Source organism: Paramisgurnus dabryanus, chromosome 2 (assembly GCF_030506205.2).
Source record: "Paramisgurnus dabryanus chromosome 2, PD_genome_1.1, whole genome shotgun sequence".
Lineage (NCBI taxonomy): Eukaryota > Metazoa > Chordata > Actinopteri > Cypriniformes > Cobitidae > Paramisgurnus > Paramisgurnus dabryanus.
The window spans coordinates 46901721-46922142 of record NC_133338.1 but is presented as its reverse complement, the minus strand read 5'-3'; the positions used below and the strand labels follow the sequence as shown (position 1 = coordinate 46922142).

Here is a 20422-nt window from a genome sequence, read left to right as displayed (position 1 = left end):
TTGGAAATATAAGACTTATATTAAGACTATCCTTGCTGCTCGAAAAGGATTTAAACATTACAATTTTTAGTCTTTTTTGTATATCAATTACATTAATTGACTATATGTATATGTAAACAAATAATGTGATTATTTCCAATAACTCACATATAGACATTAGTTTGGACTAGTTTCTTGTTGCTGTCACGTTCTTTGAGCTGTTTCTGGATGAATGCAAGAGTGCTGACAGCGAGTCGTGTTAACATAGGTCAGGGAAAACTTTTTAATGTCAAGTTTACTATGAATTTGAATTAAAATCGGCATACCCCACAATTTATAACAATTATACTTGAGCTTAATCACATTATTTTGATTGAAGTATTGTGTTAACATGAGATTAAAGAGGCTCATTTTCCAGCTCCCCTGGAGATAAACATTTGATTTTTACAGTTTTGGAATCCATTCAGCTGATCTCCAGGTCTGGCGGTACCACTTATAGCATAGCTTAGCATAATCCATTGAATCTTATTAGACCATTAGCATTCGTTCGTTCTGTGAATCACACATACACGCTTTTATGAAATGATCATATGATCACATTTAGAACGGTTTCTATGCATCATTTTATAAATGAGGCCCCAGAAGTGTGTTTTATAGTTTACTATAGTTTTCTACAGCACACTGGTCTATAATCTATAGCAATGATGGGGTCCTCCAGGACCAAGATTGGGAAGCACTGGTCTATAGTACATTGGACATTATTTAGAAATAACAAGGAACATTTCACAGTGCACTGACAGAAAAATGGCTGGTCCCAATATGTACTATTTAGGAACCAAAATATATACAACTGATGTACAAATATGCACTCTATGTACTTTTTAATAGGGTACCGCCCAAGGGACAGCTAGGGACCATTTATCCTGACAGTGTGTGGATGGGTCAAATATGGACATTTTCTAGTTAATTCAACCCATGGTTGGATTTTTTTTAGCAGAAACTAAAAGCAATCATGAGATTTATTACAATTAGTTATTGAAGTGTACTATTTTACTTAAATCTTATATACATGTTACACTTTGATATGCATAACCTTGGTTTGGAATTACTGCTCAATTTATTAAATTAACTTTTAATCATTGAAGTTATGACAGATAATCATAGAAAATGAAATAAATTAGACACATTTCCCTTTATTGGCATGACGAGGCTGATGAAAACTACACATAAAAATAAAATTCACAACAAAGATTGTACAATACGTACATCTACAAAGGCATTGGTTAGGACTCAGCAGAAGGCAACAAGGATAGGAGACAAATAGAAAATAACAGCCACAGTCCCCTTGATCCGAGATACACACGCTGTCAATTCCACACACAAAACCACGCACAGCCTCGGTAATATAGATCCTGTTCTTCATGGAAACACACAAAAATAGTCCAAAGCTGTGGCAAATCCTTCAGTAGTTTTTACTATGGTAAAAAGTATCGCCACTTTGAAAACACACACCCAATCAGGTGTCGTAACTTATTGCTACTTCAGCAATTTACAAAGCAAATTTGCAACAAATACGTTGCAACGATTAAAGCCACATATATTTCAAACGCGACATGACTCCATACCCAAGCTCTGTGCAGAAATACAAAACAAATGTACAAAAGGTTTCTTCCCCCGCTGTTGTCTTTTCTATGCTTGTGAAAGATGTTGATCTTTTGAGTTTAATATAAATATGATATCTGGCTCCATTAAGGTCTCCCATTCAAAAACAAATCAACACAACTGCATAAATTGCCGTTTATTGAAGAAAACTGCAAGGTTACCTTAACTCTATGTGACAGGGTACCTCTGTGCTTAGGCAATTTTAATTATTAACAGTTCCTCCGGGGGACCTTCAAACTATACCAAGACAGACTTCTGTGTTGTGGTTTTGATTAAGTAGACCTTATAGCTGAGTGATATTCGAAAGATGATTTTAGTTGCAATTTTTGGCTTTTTAATCCTGTAACTCATCGCTTGTATTGCATTTTAAAAAAAATATACGCACACTCTCTCATATACACATTCACAACATGCACATGAATGGGTGGATAATTTCTCGTTCAAGTGGTGTGTTTTAAGATATATATATATCCATATATATGAACAGAGTCTGGGTAATTTGTCATGTCTGAAACCATACAACAAGATGAGCTAAAATACAGCTTTGAAAAATAATTTATTGCTTTTTTATTTTTTATTCACATTTTCATATTCCATTATTACTTTGAGTTATTGTGAGTAATGACAAGATTATTATCATCATATATAATAGTATTTTTACATCAAATACATTTTTTCCTTCTTTTTTAAAAAAATTCAGGAAAGAAAATTGTAAACTTTAGTTTGGCATTCACATAATCGAGAGTGTGGAGCAAAGACACAAATTCTCTGCGGTACAACAAAATACCTGCAAAATTATTTTATTGCTTTATGTAATAAAAAAAGAGATGAAAAAGGGGGTGAAAGTGTTTTAGAGCTAAAAAACAACTTGATAAATAAATCACTTGCAATTGGAGCAGCAAAGTTCATAATGAGCCTAATGGTGTAAAATAATAATCGTACAATATTTTTTTGTTCTCTGAAGGCATATAAAAACAATATTTTGTTTTGCGTCCTTTCCAGTGTTTGCTGAATAACAAATAATATAAATAGCAAAATTTGTAAGGCTGACAGCCATAAATATTTTGATTAGAATACTGAGATAAATACATAAATAAGCATGAGTAATTCTGTGTTGGATTAATAATCATCTCTTTGTGAAAGTGTATTATCAAACAGGAACAATAACAATGATTATTGTGCACAGAGAATTAAATAAAAGCTATTGATTCCTTCAGACAAAGAATAAAAAAATATCTTAGGGCTTATCTTCTTTTTTATACAATTGCGAACATAACATAATGAAAATCTATCACACACTGCATGTATAAGGAAAACACTGCGTTATTAACTTCAAAATCGGATGAGTTTTTCAATAAAAAAAGAAATCGTTAAAAAAGCCAAAAAACAAAAAACTTTTGTTGCATGCTCTGTCAAAAAGAGCAATAAATCTCCATACTTTTTTACAATCAAATCACGCCATGTAGGTTATACATCATCATTGCAATGACTACAGATCGACATTCTCGATTAAGAAAATTTCATCATCTTAAAAAGGCTGCATTTTACAGTGCATAGCTGTAACAAACAAAGAACGCTGATATGCACATAAAATATTTCTTTTAATAACAGCTGTAAATAGGCGACTACATTTTTTCCCCTCAGTAAATGTAGAACATTTGCCCGAATTCCTTGTCGAAAATGTAACACCACATCCAAACACCAGATTAAAAAAGAAACCGAATAAAACCCCTCAAAAATAAACTCCAAACGAGAAAAACAGATTGAACAAGCTGCACTTTTCACCTGTCGAAGTGCCAAAGGGTGAAGTGTGAAGAAAACTCTGAAGAAGATTTTCGTGTCTCTCAGAGCATCGCGCAGCGGTACAAGTGCACACACACACAGATCTGTGTAGTCCGGTACGGTAGTGTCTCTTGTCAACTTTGCAGCAGCTAGATTCATGTAAACTTTGCTTGCAGGTATACATATACATATATATATATCCCTTTATATACGTAGAACTTTTCATCCACATAGACTCTTTCCACTTACGTAAAGTGTAAAACTTCTGGTAGTCTTGTATTGAAAGAACTGAAAGAACAGTGAGGTATTGCAATCCCTCGCTTTCTAGGCAGCCGCTGCTCATTACCTTCTCAGGCTGTATTGAGCCTCGCGCAACAAGCTGTCAAAATCCATCGAATCGTACTTGCTTTTAGTGGAGGCTGGATCAAAGTCGTCAGAATGGGAATCTGAAAGAAGTGGGAGATATAGGAAAGAATTCAGAATGCTGGCCTTTATGCATGCTGTATTTTTCAATCGTGTTATTTATCGACCACCACAGAATTTTACACTGTAAAAAAAATTGTCACATTTTGTTCCCACAAAAAGTTCTCATATTAGTTACAGATATGTATACATTTGTTACAAATATGTACCTTTGAGATACTAGTATCTTGGGGTACCAATATGCACTATTTAGGTACAAAGGTGCACTTTTTGGAAAGGGTACCACCCCAGTAACAGAGGGGGAACATCAGGGCTCAACATAAAGGACTGCCCGGTTCCCGGGGCAAGCGTGAGAGACGTTTGGGCCGGTAAAAAGTATTGTCACTTGCCCGATCGGGCCAGTGCTTCACCCTCAGTCACTAAAATATATTTTCATCAATTTATATTATTTAACATCTTGGAAGCAGACATTTACTTGGGTAAAACACAACAAAAGAAACAATGCAATATTTTGCAGAGTTTGCTGTCAGTTTACAGGTAAAGCAGAAAAGTTGGGAACCTTTTTTTTGGGAACATGTTTGTTGTATATGTATACAATTATACTTGACTTTTATTATTATACTTTTATTAAAATTATTCTTTTTAAATATGTGACACTGGCCCGACTGGGCCAGTATAAACAATTATTTGCGTTGAGCCCTGAACATATTTTGAACATTTTGTTTTTGGACTGGACAGTGTAGTGAGGGTTAAGCCCCCTAAAACATGTAATACGTTTTTATCTGTTATTTTATTTCTGTGCTAATGCTGCCTTTTTAAATACTGTAAATTTGTACAGTACAAATATTTGCTGCCTAAATTTATTGTTAAAGGAAAACACCACCGTTTTTCAATACTTTACTATGTTCTTACCTCAACTTTGATGAATGAATATCTTTTTTAGTGTATGCACTTAATCTTTGTACAGCGCATTGTGAATGTGTTAGCATTTAGCCTAGCCCCATTCATTCCTTAGGATCCAAACAGGGATAGGAAACACTTACCTATTTAAAGACTGTTACATGTTACAATAAGTAGTTACACGAGTAAGTATGGTGGCACAAAATAAAACGTGGCGATTTTTAAGCGGATAAAAAATGAGAACTATATTGTATGGCGGAAGAGCACTTAGTTTGCAGCACCTCAACCTCGGGCGCAGTTATATTGATGGAAGTTTGAGCGAGAGGGGGAGTAGACAGGAGTGATGATGTTACTGCGCACCGAGGTCCAAGTGCTGCAAACTAAGTGCTCTTCCTATAGTCTTTAAATAAGGAAAACATGGAAGTGTTTGGTGGCTTCTAAATTCATCCCTGTTTGGATCCTAAGGAATGAATGGGGCTAGGCTAAATGCTAACACATTCACGACACGATGTACAACGATGAAATGCACGAATTGAAAAAAGATAGGTATGTATTAATTCAGTGGTTTTCAAACTGGGGGCCGGGGCCCCCAGGGGGGCCGCGAGATGGTGCCAGGGGGGCCCCAGTTTTATGACATTTTATGAAATACATTAATTTATAATGAATTCTGTGTAATTAAACCTAAAAAAAATAAGGTTACTAACCAAAAGCACTACTTTTTTTGTATAATTTAATGTTTTTTTTTATCAAAATGTTGAGTTTTAGAACAGTTTTTTGTCACAAATTTTCTTTGGGGGGCCGCGAAGGAATGCACGTACACAAGGGGGGCCGCGCACTGAAAAAGTTTGGGAACCACTGTATTAATTTGTCTAAGTTGAGGTAAAAACTTCCTAAAATATTGAAAAAAGGTGGTGTTTTCCTTTAAATCAACTCGGATTTACAAGTCATTTTACTAAATATTATTAATCTTGACTAGAGATAACTTATAAAATGTAGTTGTAATAAGTAAACTTCATTTTATAAGTTGTAACAACTCACCTCTTGTCAAGATAAATAATAGCAAATTGAAATTACCTGTAAATCTGAGTTGATTAAACAAAAATATTTAACAATGCAATTTCAACCTCCCTGTTGTCGCATCCTGACTACACAAGTCACTTGTTGAAAACAGTTTGGTATAACAGTCAAGAGGCACTGCCCAAGATGAGAACCAGACTATCATTAGACATACAGTTTGATTCACGTTTGGGATAACAAATGCAGTCGTCTTATCTCCGGTGGCAGACAGCTTCGCAAATGGTGCCCTCGTATGAGCGGCGGCGCGGTCGTGGCTTGTGAGAAATGGGAATGACCGTGGCAGGCAGGAAGTGCCAGTCATGATGTAATACTATGGCTAAGGGGAGAATCGTGTCATGCCGCGCACCTTGAAAGATGAAAAATGCCCCTTCACTCCACTTGGAACTAATGGAGAGTGTCTCCGAAAAACGTAGATGAAAGAGGCAGAGAAAAGCGGAAGATTGAGAGGAAGACTTTGAGGCCGTGGCATTATTCTAGTCACTTGCCTCTTCATCTGCTCCTGTCGCTGCGGTTCAGCCTACCCTCACCGTAAAACCCTTACTCTGGTAAAAGGCCCAGTAAAATGAAGGTCGCCCATTCATCTGCCTTAAGGCGGGGTTTTATTCCCAAATACAATGCCTTTGAAGGACCTATTATGGCCACAATCTGAATATCTTTTGGCCTTACCCTAACCCCTCATTATTTGAAGGAAAGGGCTCTTGTTCCCTTCCATTGACTATCGATGGCACGGAGAAGAATCATTTTGGTGTCTCTCAAGCATTACACGACCCTGACCTCACATTCTACAGAAAATAAGCGTGTATTGCGACTAAATATTGAAGTGAATATTGACTGATACTGAATAACCCATGACTATTTGGGTTTTACACATCCCTGGACACTGCCTTTAGGATTCAACCCCTACAGTAGGCTCCCTGCCCCCAAAAGACAGTTTTCCCCTTCTGATGGAAATCCTGATTGCCTATTACCACCGCAGCGCCATCATACAGTATGCATCATGGGTAGAAAAAAGCCCCATAACATTTTACAGTGGAATTTGTCACTCGTGGATCCATTAATCTGACACTGTCTGGATCATAACCTTGGTAATCCCATACAAAGGGCACAGGGCAGATGAAAAGGGAAAAAAGATGAAAAGGAAATGAAAACCCTGTATGGACGTCTAATAACCTTTGGATATGAGAGTGATAGGGTGAAAGAAAAGATATACACTAAAAAAAAATCTTGGGTTGTTTCAATCCATGGTCAAAGCCATCTGCTGCTAGCTGACCAACCCAGCATAGGTAAAATGAAACCCAGACGTTGGGTTTGTCCACATTTTACACAACCATGGCTTAAAAACAACATGATCTCACGAATTTCCGTGGCATAGTCATGGAATTTTGTGCTCATTTTTCCGTGGCATTCTCACGGATCTCCGCATTTTTCCGTGGCCCTGCTACGGACTGTCTTTTTCCGTGGCATTCTCACGGATTGGTTACTCAACTGCTTTTTCCTATTTTCAAACCATTTTCGCTTCGGTTTAGGGTTAGATTTGGTGTTTGCGTTAATATGTCACTTTAACTATTGGTTTATACTATTTTTTCTGATTTATTCTTTTATATTTTCTAAACTTTAAACAATTGTCGCCTGGCGTTGTTGTTAGAGTTGGGTTTGGGTAGGGATGTCATTTCATGTAAATCTAACCCTAAACCGAAGCGAAAATGGTAAGAAAATAGGACAAAACAGTTGAGTAACCAATCCGTGAGAATGCCACGGAAAAAGACAGTCCGTAGCAGGGCCACGGAAAAATGCGGAGATCCGTGAGAATGCCACGGAAAAATGAGCACAAAATTCCATGACTATGCCACGGAAATTCATGAGATCAGGTTGCTTAAAAACAACCAAGCATTTTCTTAGTGTACAGTATTTCACCTTCCTTTTGAATATAAATGAATAGGAATGGAAATGGAAAACATACGAGATCAAATTTGCAGGAGTTTCTACCCTTCCAAGGATTTTTGTAGAGAGCAATTTCTACCAAATGATGTTTGAGCAGAGCAACAGAAAAATGTATATGTAAATGTGAAACAAACATAAACACAATTTGAAAAGTTTCCCGCCAATTCCAGGTTTACCATGACTATGAGAAATCCGGATACAAGAAATAGGAAATACAAGAGGCAATAGAGTTAGAAAGCAGTATATAAATTCGACTAGGACAGATGAAGATGAATTCGTTTATCAGTCAATCTATGACAGAACTCAATTTCTGTTTCTTTGCATCTGAAACCGCCTACTTCCATACTATATAGCATGCAAAAATCAATATGCGAAGCGAGCAGTAAGTCTGAATTCATAGTATTCGAAAGACAGCTTCCGGCAAGATTTTGAAGTGTGCATTTAGTGGACACTTCACTATCCCGTGAGCACCTGGGAAAGGAGTCACCCAACGAAGAAAAGAAAAGAAGGAGAGGCATCGCAATATTCGAAAATGTCGGAAAGCGATAGCGTGGCCCTATTCAAATAGTTCCTTGTGGTTAAATTGTGCTTGTTTAACATCATCCAAGTTAACAGCTCACTTTTTGTTATGACGATGTGTGTCACGTGATTTATCAACATGGTAGCTGTAGTAAGTCCGAATTTCAGTCATACTATCCATATTGATACTATATGTAACATTGCTTTAATGGAAGGTATGCAATTTTGGACGCAGGGTTTGCCTCTTTCATTCTGGAGGCATGTCACTCTTTAGTGTCATGGTTAGGTCTTGCTGCTGTTTTACATCCCAACAGCAGGCAAATGGATGCTCACTTGGAGCTGGTGAGACCTGACCTTGCTCTCCTAACCTTGCTTAATGCTTTTTGCAACCATTCAGGGGGCACAGAAGTCTTTATTGGTGTGAAAAGAGATACAACACATGAATCCATCAAACCAGATGCTGTCTCTAAATTCTGATTGGATGAGCCACGTGCGAAGCCATTGTAAAATGGACGCAATACGCACACCTGCATGTGCCAATCATAAACAACTTGCCTTTAGGCTAATGAACCATATTATATGATGAAAGAACCGGTTTTATGATGAATCAATTATTTACTGAGCACTGGTAATTTCACCCACAAATTTGACCCTTTACCCATAAAACAAATGAGTCATGCCTAATACCAAGGTTAATGTCTTAACTAGGTAAAATCATCCCTTGCACAAGACGCCTTGTGTCAACTAGTCACATGTGTATGAAAGCAGTCGGGCTGTTACACTTACCTAAATCTGTGTAATTCGATTTACAGAACTGCTTTTGTCCACCAAGGCAGAGCTCGAAATGAGGCTCGTTCGACCTGCGCAAGGTGTGTGCGTTTTCAAGAGCAGCGAGCGCATCACAAGTGTAGCGGTAGGTGATGAAGCCAAAGTTGTCCCTGCGTTGAGAAACAGAAAATGCAGGGGTTCAGGAAAAAGCTACAATTCATTTAGTGGTAGTGACTTTTTGCCGGTCAGTGTTGCACTGTAATCCTGTTTGTATTCAAACAGATGCTTTATTCAGACTTTGCTTTCGAGGTCATGAGAAGCAGTTAAGCCAACAGTGCAAAAATGCATAATGATGTAGAATGGGATGATTTCTTTTATTCTCAAGATAGATATTGACCTCTTTTAGCATTTGACACGCACAATCCAGATATACAGTACACACGGAGACGCAGGCCCATGTTCTTACCCATCATGTCTCAAGTTGACTGTGCACTCCTCAATCTCGCCAAAGACTTCAAAGCGGCGTTTGAGCTCGGTGCGTGTGCTGTCTGCACGAAGACGTCCCACATACACCACTCGCCTCTCCTCCTGGCCAAAAAGAAAATGAGAAAGAAGAGATTAGTCCAACGTGGAGCTATAGTCTTTCTGTTTCTCTCTTCTATATCTATCTCTCTCCCTCAACCTCACCCTATGACTGTAATTAACATCCACCACTGAGAGAAAAAAAATTCTGGATAAAATTACTAGAGGAACCTCACTTTATTTTATGTGCGTGTACTTAGCTGTAGTTTGGGGATGAAATTGTCCCCCAAAGTGCATTTACATTTATGCAGTTGGCAGACGCTTGTATACAAAGTGACTTACATTACATTCAAGCTATACATTTTATCAGTATATGTGGTCTTTGTGATTGAGCATTGTGGTGCTAATGCAGTGCTCTACTAAAATGAGCTAAATCTGATCAGGGGCACCATTCACTTCAATAGTATTATTTTTCCTACTTTGGAAGTCAATGGTGCCCCATAACTGCTTTGTTACAAACCTTCTACAAAATATGAAGAGTTTGGTTCCAAAACGTGATAAATGCCATTAAAAAAAAACGAGTTACCGCCAAAATCAGTATTGTATCATGTCAGAATTACAAAGTAAGTGTTTTGATTAATGCCATTAATGTTTATTTTTTTAATCAGTGTATACCACTAGTCAACTAAATGAATATAGCATGCAAGATGAATGCACATTTATATATTGATTTAATAGATTTTTAGCATTTTGGGGAAAAAAATTAAGTAAACTAAAAACTAAAAAAATCAGTTTTTATAATAAATCTTTGAAAATCAAATTATGGATTTGAATTTTTAATGTCATTGTAACTTAAAGATGCTTTGTGAAAGTTTGTAACAGAAATTAATGGTTTTCATCTTGTCACTTTTTTGGTATAGAAAACACATTTTTACCCAAATTAGTCAAAATGGATTTATTGCGTTTTGGAACCAAACTCTTCATATCTTCCTTTGTGTCTATTCCATACTATTTTCAAACAATGAACCAACGTCATTTATACGAAACCAATGTACCAATATATAAAAATACATACAGCAACAGGTAAATATTGTCGTGCGTAACTATACTAACAATTAAAATGGAAAAAGTCACCTCATAGATAATGAAAACATAAAGACCGCAGCAGGCTGAATATATAAACGAGAGGCATTTAATTCTGTTCACTAATCTTGAGACAAAGCACAAGCCCCGAGCCTTATTACTTACCATTATTTATTCATCCGTTCACGTGCCTGCCATTACGTCTGACAAAATATACTTATGATCCTCGACTATAACCAGAGGTCTCTTGTAAGTCATGCATAAAATATCTCAAGCCACACAACAGAGTCATAATTCACCTCTGTGCACGCCTGTTGACACGTCAACAAGAACAACAACAACAAAAACCTACAAATGAACAGCAACACGCACCAAGGGGTTTTTTCTGCATCTCCTTCGCACCTCGACCCCCTCCCGCTTCTCTCACGTACAATGGGAGACGAAAGTGTTTGCTGAATTGGTAGTTTTTGTTGCTGACAGCTGATAAATGCGGCGAGGTTTAAAAGATGACACCCTGAGACTAGAGCTTCATATGAAGCGCTTACATCCTGTGCCCCCCCAAAACCTCTTCTGACAGCTGAGCCGCCGCTGCTAGTAATTGTCTCGCTGCCGCCGAGAAAAGAGAAAAAGAACAACGTACGCTGGGGCCGAGTCATGCGTGCATTATTTGACGTGTGCATTTATCAGTGAACTGAGTTGAAAACCCGTCTCATTTCACAGTCTGTTCAGGCACAGCCAAAGAGGAGAAAACTGATATTTCATCTCGGCGAAACTGCATTTCAAATATGTAACTGTTCGAATTAAAACGCTCGTTTTGCGACTATGTATTAACATACCTTTGATTTGGGGTATCTTAATTTAACTTTTCCCTCGCTTGTCTGGTCAAAAGCATTTAGCCCGTAGTGTGATTAATAGAATCCGGCATCGTTCTGAAATGCCGCAGAGATGTTAAAAAACGCAACTGGGAGATAAGGAGGAAACGCGTGTAGACTGAATGATTCAGGTTTTTGCGTGAGTTTAGTTCGAGAGAGAGAGTGCTGGGATATCTGTGTGCTTTCAGCTTTCTGTAGGCATACACAGTGATGGGAGTGAGATGAAGTCTGGGGGCAGTACTGTAAGATTCCTGACCACGACTGAAAAAAACTGTTTCTTCGGCTAGGGGCACTTTTGGCCTTTTGGACTTCTTTGAAAAACTCTTCTAACACACTTTTCATACTTACTTTATGTCTAACAACTAACAATGTCCAACAGTGGATAAGCGTGCAACTCATACAGTAGTAGGGGAGAGCGTGGCAAAAACTAATGTAATTTATATTTTTTTACATAATCAACACATATCTGCTACAAATAACGTTTGTTTGTGGGACCTACTGTTATCGTACATTTACACCGAAAGTGCAAACGTTACAACTTACCCCATAGGTGGGGATAATTGTAACACACAGAGGGTTTGTTGTAACACTGGCTAGAAAATGTATTTAAATATATGTCTATATATACACTAAAGGGATATATTGTTTATATATCTGCCTATAGTAGATAGATAACCACACATTCATCCATCCATGATCCTTCATCTAACCATCCTTGTAATTATGCATCAATGCATATTTTTTTTAAAAGGGCTGCACAATTAAAGGGGCCATGTCACAATAATTTTTTAAGATGTCAAATAAATCTTTGGTTTCCCCAGAGCACATATATGAAGTGTTAGCTCAAAATACCATATAGAAAATTTATTTTAGCATGTTAAAATTGCCACTTTGGAGGGTGTGAGCAAAAATTTTCCGTTTTGGGTGTGTCCTTTAAAATGCAAATGAGGGGATGAAGTGCAAACACTGATCACAATGATGGTGGTTTGTTGCAATTCAAACTCAATTGTGCTGTGAATTATTTTTTCTCTCTCTCTTTCTCTCTAAACTAAATGACAGTGCTGTGATTGGATAGTGCAGATTAAGGGGTGGTATTATTATAATAAGATCTCCTTATGACATGATAAGGAGGGACAAATTTCAATGACCTAATTTTTCACGTGCTTGCAGAGAATGGTTTACCAAAACTAAGTTACTGGGTTGACCTTTTCACATTTTCTAGGTTGACAGAAGCACTGTGAACCCAATTATAGCACTAAAACATGGAAAAGTCAGATTTTCATGCCATGACCCCTTTAAGAAACATACATGAAGTCACAAAAGACATGAAGAAGTAGAAGTAGGATAAAAAATAAACAAAGGATTGGAATTTTTTTTCAATGTGAGCTTCATATAACAATTAAGGCTGACCTCCACTAGTTTGAATAAAAAGCCAAAGCCAGGGCACAAAAGGACATGCAACTGAAGACACAGCCAATAATTGAATAAAATCGTGAGATGAGTTACTCACTAGTGCTTTCTGACGTTGTGTCTCCCTCTGTTCAGCCCTCTCATATTCCCGTTTCTCATAGTCATGTCTGTACTCTTCCCTCTTCAGACGCTCGTGTTGATATTCCTCATAGCTGTCATACCTACAGTTTAAAACATTTCAGAAAAAAAATCATAAGTACATAGGAAAGACGCATCACAAATAAGATATCTCAGTTATTTCCTCATAGAATGCAATATATGGAGAGCAAATGAAGATGCTTGCGTATTTTCCTTATTTGTAGAGCTTCAATAGGAATCACTGTCACAATCAGATGTGTCAAGATACCAAAATCTTAACTTTTAAAAAATCTCACATTTCACATTAAGCCTCAAATTGTATTGAACTAGGCTTAGGACTGTGATGGTGGCAGTATTTTACCACCATGATGGTAATGCACCAATTCACTGCAGTGGTGCCATGGTTATGAAATATGTGTGTGTGTGGTGCATGCGGGCATTAATGCATAAAAGGCTAATATATAATGCATACATATATTTTGAAATAAAAATGTAAATGTTTGTTTCTTAACAAACATGCTTTTTATAGGCGACAATTTATTTTTCCGCTAGTGGGTGCTTAGTTTACTTAGTAATGGCCGACGCAGGCTGCACAAGCTTGAAAAAAAGGAAAGTGGTGACGTTTCCAAGCATTGTAGATATTGCAACTCATGAGAACCACAATCAGAGAGGCTCACGAATTTCAAATGCATTTTTGATTAAAATTATTTAAGGATAATGTGCTTGGCCATTTCGGGGGGTGCGCGAGCCGAACCCCAGAGCACCCACAGGATCGGTGCCTATGTGTGTGTTTATCGTAGCACTTTCATCCGTAAAACAACGAGGAACCTTATTGGAGATATAATGTTTCCAGCCATGCTGAAAACATGTTCTGATGGTGTACTGGTAGCACAGATTGATACTTTTTAACAACCTTGACCAAGAGAGGATATCTTGCCTAATTGTTCCGCCCCTAAGCCAGTGGTTCATCACTGATACCAGTTGCCTCCCCTTGCAAATAGCGCACTCACATTCACACAAACTTGAAGACATCTCACTGTGCTTTTTCATAGTTTGTGACATGCACACCACCACTGGAATTTCAGAAAAAAACATCTGGAAAAAATGCTGCTTAAACATATGAACATAACTTCCCTCCATCATGTCTCGATCTATGAAAGAGCAACCTCTCAGCCTTACACTTCTACTCTGTGTCCATAAACGTATTGTTTTTCTCAGCTAGCTGGGAGCAGACTGCTTTCTATTCTTCTTGGGGTGGAACACAAACAAACACATTAATAAGTTGTCTCATTACATCGCAAAAGGTTACGGCTCCCAATGGCGCTACTCTTAAGGGAATATAGCAGAAATTTGCCAGCTGTGTCTGTCAGCACAACTTCACATGCCATTACTTTCTGCTTAGTTTGAACTTTGTGTCCAAAAACTTTTCCTACAACCATTTGCAACGGTGGAATCGCCGTGTAGGAGCGCAATACGAACGAGCTAAAGTATCATAAGGGAAAAGGTGCATCAGAGAGGAAGCAGGTCCCTAATGCAACCTGCTCCTGCCAGCGAAAGCTTTATTGTAAAAGTTTTCAAAGTTTAAGCTATGAACTGATGTATCATCACAACTCATCATGTCAATTAGACAGAGTCAGCAAGAGACTTGCTTCCTTTGCATAAGGACAGACTCAGAAAGTGAAGACACAGTAGATTACCTTATGGCACGTATTTAAGTCTGTCTCATATATAGCGTTGCATTTACATTTTCTAGCATAATATTAAGAGTTCAGCATAATGAACTTTATACACGGCATATCAGAAAAAAAAACATTTTCCCATGTGCTGGCACTTACCTGGGCCTCCGACCAAAATTGGAATGAGACTGGGATTGAGGGCTTTTATAAATCCTGGGAATAAAAGTGCTATCGTCCATATTGCAAGGAGACCTGAGTGAAGCAGAGGAAAAGAAATCTTTAGTAAAATTTTAAATGTAATAATATTATTATTATTACTACAAGAAATTATAATATGTGTGATATATACGAACATAAATATTTACATTTCTAATAACTTTAAACGGCAGACACAATCACACATGGCATAGGGTTGTAAGCTCTGACGTAAATATCATTAGGCATAATAATCTTTGAGAAAACGTACACTTTAAATAAACACAGCAAAAAAGTCTCAGATGTTGTTTAGATTTTTCTATCATTCACTGTATCTTGTATTAATCAATGATGCATAAATGTCTGCATATCTTATGAAACATTGAATCCCCCATTGTAGCTTTAAGCTGATATTGTCTTTCAGTGAATACAGTCTATAAAGGATGAACTGCCATGCCATAAGTACATAAACACTAAAGATGTCACTGGTTAGTAAAAGGAGTATAATCTCTGAAATATTGCTTTTAACATCTGTTTATCAGTACTATCACTTGTAAGAAGTGTAAGTATTGTCTTGCTGGCACACTACATGGATATAACCCACTTTAAAGTGTCCATGGTTTCACTCACAGGACGTTTCTTTCATCTCACGGGGACGGAGTGGGCAACGATGTCGAGCAAAACAACAGCTGCTACTAAAAACAACAGAGCCCCATCAAAGAGTGCTGGATAGAAATGTATCTAAAATGCAAGCTAAAGGGATAAAGGTCCATTGAGGAAACGTCCATAAATCTATTAAGTTCCTCAAGCGACAGATGCTTGTTTGCACAAGAAATGACTCTGCTGGACTCTATTTTGTCATCGGCACTGTTTGTGTATGATGAGGGAATGAAAAACATTGAAATAAAAGACTTCTGCTAAAGGTGTCCCTGCAATTTATAAAAAGTCAATATACTGCTATAATGGTGAAATAACGTCTCAACTCGAATTTAGAGAGGCTCATTTGGTGTAACAGCAAGTGTGAAGATGAACAATTTATCCTCCATCTGTATAATAAACCATCTAAGATGACTCTATTTATCATCTAAGCTCATTTTGTCTTGTGTCTCTCAAAGGCGAAGCTCATTGACTATTTCATGTAATTTTTCTCTGGTTGTGCCAAATCAGCGGTAACGACTTCGGTGGCCATGCTGCGAGACTCAGGCTCACAATGACAGACACAGAAAGATGTTTACTTTCTTCCAAATTCCCCCTGCTGAGACATGTGTATTTGTGTCCAAAAAGATTGCAAGGTAAACATCATTCTGGTATGGGTGGTAGATTCCACACTGGAACTTACCAAGAGGGAGAACGGCTGTCGGGAGACTCGCAGCGGGAGTATGGAGACCTGGAGAGGGATCTGCGTCGATGATGAGCTGAGGAAGGGGGTCGGGAGCGAGAGTTTGAGCGCGGCCTACGGAGGTGTTGTGGGGAGAGCTGAGATGAAGGAGGTGAAACCGAACTCCATGAGAATGAACTGCTGGAAGGGGAGCTAGGGGGAGACCCTTCAAGGAGCAGCTCAAGTGGAGAACCTTCCCCCAAGCAGAGCAGGCGTTCCCGGCCTACCTCTAGATCCTTGAAGTCAGGCAGATCTGGGTGTATGTAGTCCCAGAAAAGGCCGGAGTACTCATCCCCAGAATCACTGTCCTCTACTGGCTGAGTTCCCCTCTGCTCACCCTCTTCCTCATTAAAGAAGGCTTGCTGAGGGTTTCCAAAGTGCTTGTTAAGCTCTTCCCGGATCTTCTGGTCCCTTAGTAGTTTTCTGCCAGCAGAATTGCATTCTGCTGAACCTTTGGAGACCGAAGTGGGGTTGTGGTCCTGTCCTTGAGCATCCAGTTTCGGACAAGCCCCCTGAGCTGTGGGGGAAAGGCCTTGAAGCTGCCTGGCCAGCGAGGAAGACGAGGGGTTGGTGGAAGACAAAGATGATGCTGAAGTAGCGGAGGTCAGCATGTTTGAGTCTTTACATTCTACATGCCGGCCATCCATTGGCCCAGTGACCGCTGCAGCTGTGGTGGTGCTGTCTCTTTTTGTGCTTGTAGATTGGCAATAGTCATGGTCGCCAAAGACACGGGGCATGGGCCGCTTGCCCCGACGTTCCTCCGATCCCCCTAGGGGCATTGTGGAGGACGCCTTGCTCAGCTGGGCATAAAGCTCAGTCTGCTCTGGGCCCTTCCGAATAGAGCCACTGGTTGGCTGAGGGCAAGAGCCCCCACTGCTCAGCCTGGGCCTTTTGCTTGACAGGGCCAAGGAAGAGCATGAAGACAGCTTGGTTTTGAGTGATACTTTGAAAGGGTTCTCTTGACTGGCTTTGTGAGGAGGCGTGGTAGGTGGTGTCAGACCTGGAGGGAAAGAGAGAAAAGATTTATTAAACAGAGTCCCTCTCTTTCCATTACAGTACTTGTTCTGTTTCTAAGCTTGATAAAATTATTCCCTTTCATTTAGGACTAATCCTGATCCGTGTTTTATTGCAACCTTGACAGATTAATGTAACCTCAGATTGCACTGTGATATGAAGACGGTAAGTTACTCCAACGTACAGATACTAAAATAACAGAGATCCTTTTGACAGACGCCTCATTGAAGCTCTCTCAAAATAACCATTCATATAGTCAGACACACTGATCATTTGTTTTTTGCTGGCACACTTAGATGCAGATGTACGAAAGCCATAATTTGGGGTCTCCAGTGAAAGCACGGTGACTTGGGGAGCTGTTATCTTCTACATCATTGCCATCTTTTTCCTCGTGAACCCCAGCCATCCTGACAGATTTATGTGGCAACAGATGGCAGTTATATGGGAAGTATTGAGATGCACTGCTTTACGGCATGGGTAATGCACTTCAACAAACAACCTGGGGTAGTTCCTCTTTATTTTTCTCTACCGCACCCTCTCTCTATTTCAACGTCTCACTGAAATCTGTTAGTGTGACTCATTTACACGACTTTTCTATAAATAGATTTTTAGCCAATCTTTTGATTTAATTCACCTTTATGCAGTCCCCCATTTTAGGATCCTATCCTGAAACTGGTGTTGCAAACAAAATGATCATTTGTTTAAAGGCACATCCTTACCCCTAGCCTTCAGTATATTCCATCAGTCTCTTTTCTCTGTCAGTCTCTCTCTGTAAATTGAACAGATACAGCACTGCAGACTGAGGCAGTATATAAAACAACAGTGGCCCTGACTATATTTATCATAATGCCAGTGCAATGAGCTATGAGAAAGCGTGCACGGCCAAAGGAACTTCTGCTGCACCAATCAAACACCATCTGGGCAAAACAATGCACAGGGGGTCATAAACCAAGGCACATTATCGCCTTTACATTACATTACATAAATTACTTTACATAGGATTACATAAATATGTGCTGTTCAGTGAAAGGCGACCAAGATGAATGCACACAGATGCAAACAGCAATCACAAGCCAGTGGGTTTTCTCATCTGTTTCTGGCAAGGTGTGAATTACATAGGGATCTCTGAACAAATTATTACTTAAAGTCTACAGAACTGATCCCCGTGGTAATCTGAAAATGCCATGCAAGGAGTGAAGCAAAGACTGACCTGGGTGTCATATGATACCATAATTAAAGGATCCCCCGCTCAAGTTAATCTATTAGAGGGATGGGGATTAGGTAGGTGTATTAAATCTCACGCTTTCACAGAACTGGCTATTTTGCAGGTGTCATGTTTTTTTCTTCAGTGGGAATGCCTGGGTATTCTCTAATTCTACATCTCTGTAAATGACTTCTCATACTGCTGTCAGGGTGACACGAACCCCAGTGGAAATGTATGGCACCCAAAGGATTTAAAGGTCTCATCTGGTCTTGCACTGACTTGTAATCGGTTAATCAGTTATATGATCTTCAGTAAAAACATATTATCTGACTATAAAGGTCTATAGGACTGTAAAAACAAAATAGGAGTGTAGTACAACAAAAAGGTTCTCAAAAAGGCACTTCTTCTACAAAACTAATGTCTAATGCCAAAAGTCTATTGCGTGGCTAAACAATTTCGCCTTGGGTAGTACTGGGTTTTGAGTTGGGTTAATAAGAACATTTTCATTTTGCCTAAACCACTGAGATAAAATAAAACCCTTTAGCCATGTCTAGCCAAGCTGTAAAGATGACCTCAAATGACACTTTACTCTTGAGGCTAACATAGGGTGGAACAACACCTCAAATACAGTAGCACTAAGGTGCAATTGAATCACAGACGTTAAAAAACCCATAATAATAATCTAAATTTGAGCAAATTTACCGAATAAAGGGATTCCACCCTCAGGGTAGGTCAAATCTGTGCACTAAGACCCATTACCTTGTAGTAAGTAAATACCAAATGGCCCATTCCTCGTGAACCATTTATTGTAAGAGAGAAAGGGCAGCCATTTTGTTTTTATTGACCTGGAATGATTAATCTCTGCACGGGGGATACAGAAATAATTACCTGCATGATTTATGCTGAGAAAGAAAGTGAGGAAAGGGGAGAACTGCTGAAGACTTGTGTTTTTGCCCCAGCTGACATATACCTTAAGTTTAATTATGTTCTGGCTGCTGCCTTCATCAACTTCATCATGTTTTTAAGAAGTACATAAAATCTTGAATATTATTATAAGGTGGACACCCTTGCAAAATTTCGCCAAAAGCATTATTATTATTATTATTATTATTATCATTATTATTATGCTGCTCTGACCAGATCTCCCTAGGATATCTATCTTACACACAAATATAATTAAGTTAGGAAATTACCTTAATGTCTCTAATCACATTGCTAGACTGTCTGGAATAAAGATGTAGATAATATCTGTATCTAAATTGAAACTAAATTGCATGGCAAAACCAATTAAAACAATAATGCCACATCAATTTGTCTGTGGTGTATTGAAGAAGTGAGCTGACCAGTCAAAGAGCATTAGAGTCTAAGTGAAAGAGAGAGAATAAACTCTTCTTTAAAGAGGAAGAGAGAAACTTTCCAATAAATCACCCCAAGAATGGACAAAGTAATCAATAGAGGCCTGTGTAAAATTCTGACCATGTCTCATCAGTTCACCTTGAACCCTAAGCTTTAATTAAACTATTAAACTAGGCTTGTGGGAGAACCTGCCCTTTGCCAATAAACTGAAACAAGAAAGCCTTTCTTTATTATTGAATGGTGAAAACAGCAAGATATTTCAGATTAGCAACAAGAACAATTTCAATGTCATTTTCTTGACTATAAGCAAAGATCCTGTGTTCATTTACCTGGGGTTCCAGAGATCTCCACACTCAATGTGCGTTCAATGGTTTTGTTCTCAAACGGAGATCCCTTGTGGTCACTGTAACACACATGAAAAACATACATGAGAATTGGGATGAAGTTATGAAACGTTTGCGTGAACTTACTGTACACAAATGGAAATGAAATTAACAAAATGCCTCATTTTTTTTCAGATCTC

The 20422-nt window shown here is 38.5% G+C and overlaps 1 protein-coding gene across 6 annotated transcripts in view; it reads right to left on the bottom strand.

Annotated features, from left to right (window-relative positions):
* Positions 1-1152: 1152 nt before the first annotated feature.
* The window catches only part of ppargc1a (peroxisome proliferator-activated receptor gamma, coactivator 1 alpha), a 41605-nt gene continuing 22335 nt past the window's right edge, over positions 1153-20422 (bottom strand). For all 6 annotated transcript variants that reach the window (XM_065288923.2, XM_065288924.2, XM_073812985.1 and 3 more), the window contains 7 exons: positions 20229-20302; positions 16287-17325; positions 14912-15004; positions 13039-13159; positions 9518-9639; positions 9070-9221; positions 1153-3869 (listed from right to left, as the gene is read on the bottom strand). In XM_065288923.2, the coding sequence (XP_065144995.1) occupies positions 3766-3869; positions 9070-9221; positions 9518-9639; positions 13039-13159; positions 14912-15004; positions 16287-17325; positions 20229-20302 (1705 nt within the window). In that variant the 3' untranslated portion in view covers positions 1153-3765. The remainder of the gene's footprint in view (positions 3870-9069; positions 9222-9517; positions 9640-13038; positions 13160-14911; positions 15005-16286; positions 17326-20228; positions 20303-20422) is intronic.